The 11,228-nt window shown below is 45.7% G+C and overlaps 1 protein-coding gene across 1 annotated transcript; it reads right to left on the reverse strand.

Moving 5' to 3' along the window:
- On the reverse strand, window positions 1-2,198 carry NANOS1 (nanos C2HC-type zinc finger 1). The gene has a single exon (XM_073354237.1). It carries the CDS (start codon window positions 1,997-1,999, stop codon window positions 1,049-1,051), a length of 951 nt encoding a protein of 316 aa, XP_073210338.1. The 5' UTR covers window positions 2,000-2,198; the 3' UTR covers window positions 1-1,048.
- Window positions 2,199-11,228: the final 9,030 nt, after the last annotated feature.

Raw genomic sequence — 11,228 nt, forward strand, 5'->3', positions numbered from 1 at the left:
TCAAATTTGTGACGCCTTTACTTCACTCTAGAAAACAAAAATTCAAATTTAAACAGCACCATTGCCACCTGTGGCCAGTATGGGGCTTTACAATCTCGACAGTGTTTATTTTTGGCTGGGGGGTGGGAGGGAGGGAAAGGGAATTTAGAGGAATAAAAGTTAATTTCTAGACTAAGGGAAGAAAAACAAGAACCGTAGATTAATACAAAAGAACTTGTGAACACAAAGGGGATCTCCCCCAACACGGAAAAGTGTCATATGATCATTCCTGATCTCAAAATCCCCACAAACATTAGTAACTAACAATTCGTACTACCTACTTACAGACAACGTTGTTTTGTTAGAGGACAGTGCAAACACAACCACGAGCAGCCAAATACAGCAGAATTCCCCTCCCTACCCGGTCGAGCTCACCCTTAAAACATAAGATTTAAAAACATCAATGCTTCGTTTGGCTAGGATACTGCAAAAACAGAAATTCATTTGCTTAGCAGTACAGAGGCCTTTTCTTCAGAGATTCTGTAAAAATTTTTTTTTAAAAATGCCTCCTCTCCAATAAACCAACATAAACGCCCCCATGGGAGCTCTCTACCATTCAATTTCATCTTACCCCTCTTTTAAAAATTAGAGATATATATATTATACAATAAACAAATACAGTGCATCTAAACTGCATATTTATAATTAATGATATAGAATTAACTTCAGAGCCCAGCTTCCCTGGATGCTGAGTATACAAACTAGAAACTATCATTATAGTACATAAGCCAAGGAGCTTTTTACATTCTAGTCCCCCACGTTGAATATATTAATGTGTTAAAGAGAACAAAATGCAATCCGCTTTAAGACACTTTTTAAAAAAAAAAAATGGGAAAGGGTCTTTTTTTGCGGGCCACACAGAAAACTGCTGCCGGGTCACTTTCTACTGGCGCGGCCTCAGTCGAAAGGGGGAAAACAAAAAAAAAAACACAAAAACAAAAAAGCCACCAACCCAACAAATCCATCGCCAGCAAACCGAGCAGTCCCGAGGCCAGGAGGCTGCAGCCCCCTAGCGGAGTTTCTTGCCCAAGGCGGTCCGGGCGTTTCTGAGCTGCTGCTTGGCTGCACTGGCCTGCATTTTGGAGAGGGGGCAGTACTTGATGGTGTGGGCATTGTCCCCACTGGCCCCGCAGAGGGGGCACGTGTATCTCCGCAGCACCGGGCACAAGACCCGGCCGTCGGGTCCCTTGAGGATGTGAGTGGTGTAGAGGGCGACGGCTTCTTTGTTATTCCGGCAGAAGACGCAGACCTGCAGCTCCGGCTTGAGCAGCCGGGAGCCGGGCTTCTGGGGCGCCGGGAGCCGCCCGCCGCCGCCGCCGCCCCACGCGTGCGGGGAGCGGTCCCGCGGCAGGTGAGCCGGGGAGCAGTTGAACACCAGCGCGGCGGGGCTGGCGCGGCCGGAGAAGGGGCTGAAGTCGGCGAACCGCTCCTCCAGGAAGCGCTCGCCGTGGCGGTGGCTGCACAGGTCCAAGTCGTGCAAGTGCAAGGCGCCCTCGAAATAGGGGGGGCCCGCGTCCTCCTCCTCCTCCTCCTCGTCGTCGTCCTCTTCCTCCTCCTCGTCCTCCTCCTCCAGAGCCGGCTGCACGGCGGCGGCCACCACCACGGAGCGGGGCTCGGTCCCGAAGCCCTTCTCCCCGTCCACGGCCTTGGTGATCAGCGTGGCCAGCCCCAGATAGTCGTTCCAGGAGTTGAACGCGTTCCCGTACGCGGGGTGGCTCTTGGCGCCGTAGCGGGCGCCCTGCAAAAACTCCACGGGCTGGTGCTGCTCCAGCTTGCCGGGGGGGAACGTCTCCATCGGAGGCTTCACGCCGCGGGGTGGGGGGGACCCGAGTCCCCGCCGCCGCCGCCTCCTGCGCGCTGCAGCCGCGACTCGCTCCGCACGCACCCGGACCAGCCCGCACCCAACGCAGCTCTGCGTGGCGGCCGCTTCGCTCGCTGGCCGCGGCGGCTCTAGCCCCATTCGGGGGAGGGGAGAGAGGAGGAGGCTCAGCCCAGGGGCCGCGGCAATTGGCCACCGGCCAACGCCGCCCGCCCGGCTCCACCGCTCTGGCCGCCGATTGGTCGATGCGCTGAGCGGCGTTCCCTCTCCTGCGGCTGTGTGTGCACGGGCGGGGCCGCCCCTCGCCTTTGATTCGGAGCAGGTGAGAGGCCTCCCGCCCCCTGCGACCGTGTCTTGGAGAATGCGCGCACGTACACACACACGCTGCGTCACATGGGGTAGCCAGGGATGGGCCCAACCCAGCCCGACCCTTCTCCACCCGCCACTGGCAGCGGAACATTATGTTGTGCACAAATCAGCATCCTCACGGCAAGTTGTGGCTGCCTGGAGCCAGGACACCGCACTAGGCATGGCTCTTCCTAGCTAGCGGTGGCTGGGGTGTTTTTCTGTCGTTCACGTCCTCTGCATTACACGTAAGATGGATGCAGTGAGACTGGCCTATCTCAAAGGGGTGGTGTGAGGCTTAATGAGGCCCTGATCCTGCAGAACTGTGCTGCCCGTGGGGGGACCCTTGCACCCGTGCCGAGCCCCTTGATTTCAGTGGGGTTCTAAGCCGGTACCAGGCTCCTCTTGCACAGAAACGTTCGCAGGAGCTGGGCCAGAGTTAACGTTTGCAAAGCGCTTGCTGGTTTTCAGATATAAAAAGCCTTGTAGTGAAATGCTAAGTATCACTATATGCAAACCTTCCCAAACAAAACAAAACAAAAAGCATCCCAAAAAGCCATCTCGCAAGGACCCCCACACAGAATTGTCCTAGCCCATATACTGATACGAGCAGCAATACAACATCAGCCCCCACTGAGTACTTGGCGGGGCGAACTGAGCTTTCCAAATGTAGAAAAATATGGGGTCTGATTCTGTCACAAACGGAGATATTACCCCAGAAAAGGAGAAGTGCCAGAGACTCCATGAAACCTGCTGGGACTCCACTATGGCCACTGATTTTACATGGAAGACAGTCAGATACTATGGTGATGGGTGGCAGTATAAAACCCTAAGCTAGCTAGCATCTGACTTCACTTACACTTGTGCAAACTAGGATCGATTCCCCTGAACTCAACAGTATCACATTGGTTTTAATTCAAGATCACTGGTTTTGTCCCCCCTTTCTTGGCCCCCTGTCTCTGAGCAGCTGAAAGGTACATTCCTATTTTTTAAACAAAACCTATAAACAGTGCTAGAGCCTGTGTCTGTGTTATATAAACTACAAGGAAGACAGGCAAAGGCAAGAAGAAGTTTGTAGAACTGAGAAACTCATCCTCCCAGATTATGCAGTATAGCTTTCTGCAAATTCAGGATGGTCAGGAGCCCATCTGGCCATGAAGAAACTGGAATGGTTTTGAAAATAAAGTATTTAATTACAAATGGCCTTTTGCTGGCTGCCTGCTGCTGATAGCCATCTTGCAGAAGAGACATCGCTTGCAAAACTGAGCTCTAGTTAGTTTCCAACCTTTCTTAATATTAGCGTAACAAAGAAAAAAGCTCATGTTAAAAATAACAGTTGGTTAAAATATAGAACAATAAAGTTCTTTGTAAGCAGCCTAGGACTTTTATCTATCTATCTACTTTGAGCTTAATTTGTGCCAGCCTGGACCCTGGCAGAATATGCTGAAGCAGAAGAAAGTCTGCAGGGGGAAGAGATTATGGGATCTGCAGAAAACAGCTGTGATTTTCCGTGCATTAAGGAACCTAAAATCAGTGCAGCTCTGAAAGTGTGTGGAACTGCCTGGTCTGGAAAAAAGGTATATGCAGATTCACAGCATCTACTTTACAATCTCCAGCTGCATCAGGCTGGTGTAGGGGTGCTATTAAAAAAGCCTAAGAGAGCCAGGAGTTAGGGTCTGGCATAGAACCACTTGAGATCAATAGGTGTTTTTCCCCCAGTGATGATGGTAAGTAAGATCTTAAAGACTTTTTTGTTCTGTGTCTGTAAAATGTCTAGTATGAGGGGGTCCTGGTCCTTGACTGGTGCTGTTACAAGACAAATAAATCCTGAATTAATAATATAACAGACTTTGGATCAGGCCCTTATATAGGGAGTGTTCTAGTAGGGGGGGGGGGGGCGTGAATCTGGCCCACAGAAGTTAACTTCTCATACCGGTAGGGTCACACAAGTAATGGGTGCAAGAGGGGTCAGAAATGCAGCTGCAACTAAAAATATAGTTAATTTCAAGCTCATAGTAAGAACTGCTGGGTTTAGCAAAGCAGGTTCTGTTTTCTTTTTAGTGGTAAATCTCTCTTTTCAGCTGCCTCCAACACCTTGGTTCCTAGCTGACAGACGTTTCCCTGGTAATTAAATAAGGATTAGAATGGAATTTGTTTGCTATTTAAATACTTGGGATTAACTAAATTAAATATCAATAACTCAAGTGTCTGATTCTCCTTTATGCTAAGGCTGCTCTGTGCCACTCTGGCAGTGTAAAGGAGCCTTGGTGAGGAAGTCTGGCTCAGAGGTTGGAGCAGTACTAGCCTTGCACTTGGAGGACTGTCTTCCATTCCCTGCTTTGATGCAGACTTCCTGTGTGATGTTTGGCAAGCGAGTCATTCTGGTTTTAGGCTTCACGGAGATGCAACAAAAAAAACCCTCCCAGTGAATGCTTTAGGTACCTAAACTCAGCACCTAAGCTTTCAAGGTAGAAGTTTCCTCTGCCTCTGGGCACGTGCAGTTCTGTCTCCCACCTAGGCCCCAGAGTGATCCATGAACTTAGGGAAGATAAGCGTTTGCCTGCCTAACTCATGTGCAGGCCCAGTCCAGTAGGCCTGCTTAGAGCCAGACATGTTGACACCAGCCAGAATGTAACTTTTACCCAAGTGGTGAGAGCACTCTCCAGGGAGGTGGGAGACCTAGGTTCAATTCTCGCTGCTGTCTTAGTGGGGGAGAGGATTTAAATGGGATACTTTAACCATTGGGCTAAAAGTTATAAGGCAGGTGGCACCATCTTCTCCTCCAGCTGCTTTGTGTGGGGGGAGGCAAGTGCCTAAGTCATTCTCACAAGAAACACCTGGGGTGCCTAAGACTCCAGGAGCGGGGTTCCCATTGATGAATCGGTGGCAGAGCTTGGCGCCTCCCTGCAGCTTGGACTTCCATAACTACTTTTGTGAGAGGGGCAGGGCTTACAGCACTCCGCTCTCCTCGGCGTCTCCCCTTGCCTGGCTTAGGCAGCTCGCCACCTAATGGGCTAGCTTTTGAGGCTCACATTCTAAAGTGCCTCTCTCTAGGGAGCCTAGGCCCCTAACTCAGGCTTTGTGGATCACAGTGTTGTTCCTGTGAGGTTTTTTTCCCTACGTGTTAAAAGTTAGACATGATTCTAAACATTGCAATACCGAAGTCCCTTCCTTAGCCTCGCTGTCCCTCAGCTCTCTATCTATAAAAAGGAGACAACAGGGGTGTTGTGACAATAAATGTTAAAAGCTTTTTTAAAAGAGGCACTCCAATACTACAGCGATGGGAGGGGCCCACATAAGTACCTAAGAGACAGACGAGCATTATTGACTATAAAGGAGTATTCACGGGACTATAGTTACTAGAAATAGTTGGAATAAATTGAAATTTTTCAATGAAAACTTTAGCCCATTTTTGAGTAGCTCTAATAATGACGCTCATGCTTAAGTGTTGGTATAATCACACATAGAGAGGTGCTGCACCGTTGGCCTCAGTGTGGGGTTTGACACTGGAAAACTTCGTGAACTTTCTGGAAAACTTTTTGTGAAGCAGGAGGACCCTTAAGGGGATAGCCAACCAGTGCTGCTACACAGATGCTGCCTCGCTGAACACAAGCGAATGGCCTGATTTTGTTCAGAGGGTCTGAACGCTTGAAGAGTCCAAAAGTAACCAATGAGTTCCTCTCCACAGTACTTGCACTCTTGAAAATCCGGTCCTTATGCAGCTGACACTGCTCACCCTCTTTTTGTCTAGGCATTGACGGCCTTGGGTCTGAAAGTGAATAATCTCCTAACATTTGTGCTGTGATATTTATGGCTAAGTATCACAGAAGTCAGAGAGGGAAAAGACATATTGGTTTATTCTGTCAGTTTTTCCATTCTATTGTCGGGAATAGTGTGAAAAATATCTACGCCATGAAAATATTGTAAAAGGATAGGTCTATTGTTAGCCCTGCAGTAGCATTGACATCATGTCCACTGACAATTCTGGTAGAGCTAATGTGTGATGACAATGCAATGAAGCTACTGTGCATGAGGCATGTTGAAAGCATTATTCTATTGCCTTGCCTGTCCATGTTTTCTTTTAATAACCTATCATGTTTCATATGTGGAATGAGACCCCTTCACCAAGTGTGCTATTTTCATGGAGATATAACTTCAGAACCATTAGAATTCACTCTTCCTATAGACCTTGGGTTGGCTTGTTGGGTGCCATATTACTGTGCAAGTTGGTAGGATGACCAGATAGCAAATGTGAAACATTGGGACTTTTTTTTTCGCGGTGGGGTATAGTTGCCTATATAAGACAAAGCCCCTAATATTGGGATGGAACCGATAATATCTGGATGTCTGGTCACCCTAAATGTAGGAAACCTCTCTATTGACATTGGCAGGATTAGTGCATCAGTGGAACGAACAGTTTTATTGGCCATTTTCATGCTGTAAACAAAAAATGCTATGAAGAGTAGCTGCTGGATGAGGCGCGACAGCTTGACATAACATGAAACCAAAATGCCAGATTTTCATTTTTATCAAGCAATGTTAACAGACACTAAGAACAAAGGGTCCTTCAAAACTCCATTTTTAAAATGAACCCTCATTCACACACTCACCCCTTTAAATTTAAGTTGAAGCCTATATCTGAATCCACCCCAAAATGCCCCTTTAACAGTTCTGGAAAGACAATAGGAGGAAGAGCATTTTTTGGGGGTGCCTTGTTTCAGCCTCACACGATTTATAGTGGCTGAGTGTATAGAAACACTGGAGAATGCAGAGGAAATGGTCCTTGTCATTGTGAATGTTACACAATGGGCCAAATTCTAACCAGTGCCGAGAAAGGTGGTTTAATCATCCCCTAAAAGAAGTGAGATCTCATGTTCTGGCTCCATGCACAGAGTGGATTATTTCTGCTAGGAGCATGAGTAATCTGCACAGGAAGGCGTGCAGAGAAGCTGGGTTTGGGAGCATATGCACATAAATACGTCCTTTCACCTTTAAGCCCCATCCTGGCATACTCTCATCTGGCATGGCTGGGATTGGAATGGTGATCTTTTACCAGGTGATGCAGTAACATAGTAGGCAAGTACATTAACTGTGCCTGACCTGTAGCAATAACCAGAACCTGCTAAATACCCCACTACGGGGTGGCTCAACTGTTTTTTAGATCCCCTGGACATATCCAAGCACCAAGTCACTCTTTGCTCTGCCTGGGAGAGAATCCTCTTGGACCAGTGTTTCCCAGCATGCAGTAAGAGAAGACTCCCTGTTGCACCGTTGGCTGTCCATGAGCTCTTTCCACCCTGCAAAGACACAGGCTGCAGTATCACTGCCATTGGCATGCTGCACACCTGCATAACTGGTCAGTGAAATCTTTCTATCCGAAAGCAAAAATGATCTTATTCTTTTAATTAGAATGACTGAAGGAGAGAGATACATACATTGGGAGCACCATACAGGAGAGTGGTCAAGTTGGGAGATTGAGTTGGGAGAGAGATCTTACTCCAAGGAATTGTTTGGCTTGGGAGGATTTAGTGTCTGTGCATGGTGATGTATGGTGTATCTTATGAAGCTTGCAGTCCTGGCAACTTTGAATTATATTCAAGCCTTTCTTTGAAACCTCCATGGACGATGAAGCTGCTTTTTATTTAACGTGGGAGATGCTGACAAGCACGCCCAAGAGACTGGAGATCTCTTGAAAGGATCTTTTAAACTATTAGCTTCACTGACGCTTTTTGATGATTCCACCCTTCTCCCCACGCCCTAAGGATCAAGGAGCTGTTTGACTCTGTCAGCAATGAAAAATACATTAGGTGCCCGCATAAGAAAGATACTTTGTGTTGATAGGATTGCTGGTGACCTTGTCCAAAGCCTTTGGTTTAACAGATCGTGTATTGTTTGGAAATAAAGTTTATAGTACAGTGTTACCCTTCTGGTTAAGAGATTGGAAACAGCTGGTGGGACAAAAATAGGTAGGTTAGATTTATTATAAAAGACATAAACAGAAGAGTAATGAAAGCAAGGACTCAATGATTGGAATATTTTCAAGTGCTCCAGTTCTCCTGTTAAATATTTGGGTAAAGTATAGACCCTATTTAATTTTTGCTTTCTCTGTAGAGAAAGAGAAAATTAATGTTTAAAAGCTAACTGCAAAAACAATTGTCATTCTTGACCAAAATTTCTTTGTGGATTATTTTTTTAATTGATTGTCTTATGGTAGTGCCTGCGAGCTCCAGTTATAGACCAGGATCCCATTGTGCTAGGTGCAGAACAAACACAGAACAAAAAGACAGCCCCCGCCCCAGGGGACTGGCATGTTGAATTTTAAAACGCCTTGAGTCATTTTCCCACAAAATCAGTCTGTTGGAACAGAGGTATTGACAATACTCTCAGGCTTTTTCTGACACACTGTTGAGCAACACTGTAATTTCTTTATAGGCAAGGAAGATGATGGAAGATGTCAGACGCTGAGCTATCAACACCAGGAATTCTCAATCTAAATTTTGTAGTGTGGACCATACCTGTCTCACTCCATCATTTGAATCCACCCACACTCCCTCTTGCAACTGCTTAACAACTCTGTGGCACCTGCAGCAATCGCTAATGTGCACAAGCGACAGCCGTCAGAAATTAAATGGATTTTTAGCTGCCTTTTAATTTTATTTAGCAGCTGGAAACGTGGAGCAGCACACAGCGCCATCTGACCAGCCAGCTCTCTGCAGAGCACAATTTGAGCACCTTTGCTCTACACCCTGCAAACACAGCAAAACAGAAAAAAGATCAGATAAAAAGGATGCTTCTGAATATAGGTAATTGTTTGGAAACGTGACACCTTCAACTTGAAAATTGCATCTGTGTATGAATTGGTGTTTAGGTTGCAAAGTCAAGCACTTGACAGCGAGTAAATGCCAGAATTTAGGTTGTTCACATCATCCACAGGATTCGAACCTGAGCCCCTAGCAGTGCAGTCCAGCCTGACCTATGGGAGTACTAGCATTAACTGGCAGCAGAAGGCTATCACCATGGGGGTGGCAGGAATTGGGTTTCTGAGGCTACATGGTGGGCCCAGGAGGAATCTTTCTTTCTTTCAGGAGGCTGGGGGAGCAACCTTCCCCACTTGGCGCCCCCATAGTGGGCATTGATGGAGGAGCCTGAGCTGGCTTTCTCTGAACTTCTGGAGAGCCTGTCTACGTCGGGGCTTCCCAGAACAGTGTGTGCTTCTGCTGTCACTGTTTTAATGATGGCATGGGTATGACCTTAGATTAGCATGTTCACCTCCACTTATTATTTTGCCATGATGCTAAATATTTCTGGGCAACACAACAGAGGGAAATTGTGATTCCCCCCCCAAAAAAGAAGAAGTTTATTGCTCAGCTAAACTGGAATGGAATTTCCTGGGACAAAGAAAAGGCACTTCTCTGCACCTGGGGCTTTCTCCCTACCAAAAGTCAAAGGCCTTCTGCAAACAATGGAGATGGTAGCATTAGTCAAATAAAGGGTCACAAGAATATTTTATAATGGAAAATATTAGCCAGACTAAATGTAGGGGCTATTACCAGGTCCCCCTATAACACACACACACACACTATACATTTTTTCCTGCCTTCATATATATTTAATATGAAGAAGAAAACCTAGGTTATTAAAACTAACAATTTCAGATTTATCCACCTGAGCTATAGCACAACATAAATGCAACCAAGCAAGCTAATGTTTATCATCAGAAGTATATTTTCCTGAGGTTATTATAACTCACATTGATAGCTTGGGGGTGGGGAATATGAAAGCACAGAAATTCATATATCCTGATTTAATGAAAATCAAACAGTTTTTATGGAAACTGAAAAGGATCTCTTATTTTAGAGCAATTTGTGCTTGAGCATTTTGCAAATGTGTCAGAGGAGTAAAACACGACAAATTCTATAAGTATGTCAGTTCTTAAATGTAGAATATGATTTTACTTTTAAAGAGAATGAGTTCAGTTTAAAATTTAAAAAAAACACTCCTTTGTAGATGTCCCATTAATGAGAAACAGCATAATTCAATTGTACATTTTGCAAGTTTAAAATCAGAGGCAAAAAACCATACAGTACTACAATGACCTATTTCTGTATGATATAACTGAATGATATAGCAAGGTTTTTTCATTTTATTTTTTATATATAGCTCTGGTTTGCAAAAGGTATGTATATTTATCTGGGCTGTAAGCATACAACAACCTTTCCATTCTAAAGACGCAAGTTGTTACCCCTCTAACACTTAGTCCTTTTATCCTGCAAATTGGTATGCAAGTTGGGGTCCAGAAGGGATATTTTGGGTGAATTGGCTAGGCCAGTGTGGAGATACAAGGGCCAGATCCTCAGCTGGTGTGGGTCAGTATAACTTCACAGAAGACCATGTAACTATGCCAACTGACATGATGTGGCTCATGAGAATATAAAAATATCTAGGTGAAATCCTGGCTCTCATTCAAGTGGGAGTTTTGCCATTGACTTCAGTGAGATCAGGATTTTATCTTCACAGTTTATCATGGCTGAATGATTATGATGATCAGCTGTCAGACTGAATTTTGCAACATAAGAACGGCCATACTGGATCAGACCAAATGTCCATCTAGCCTAGTATCCTATCTTCCGACAGTGGCCAATACCAGAACAGGGAATCATTAAGTGATCCATCTCCTGTTGCCTATTCCCAACTTCTGGCAAAGAGAGGCTAGGGACATCTTCCCTGCCCATCCCAACTAATAGCCATTGATGGACCGATCCTCCATGAACTTATCTCGTTCTTTTTTTAACCCTGTTCTAGTCTTGGCCTTCACAACATCCTCTGGCAAGGAGTTCCATAGATTGACTGTGCGTTGTGTGAAATAGCACTTCCTTTTGTTTGTTTTTAAACCTGCTGCCTATTAATTTCTTTTGGTGACCCTCTAGTTCTTGTGTTATGAGAAGGAATAAATAACACTTCCTTATTTATTTTATCCAAACCAGTCATGATTTTATAGACCTCTGTCATATCCCCCCCCCCTTAA

This window comes from Lepidochelys kempii, chromosome 7, assembly GCF_965140265.1.
Source record: "Lepidochelys kempii isolate rLepKem1 chromosome 7, rLepKem1.hap2, whole genome shotgun sequence".
Taxonomy (NCBI): domain Eukaryota; kingdom Metazoa; phylum Chordata; order Testudines; family Cheloniidae; genus Lepidochelys; species Lepidochelys kempii.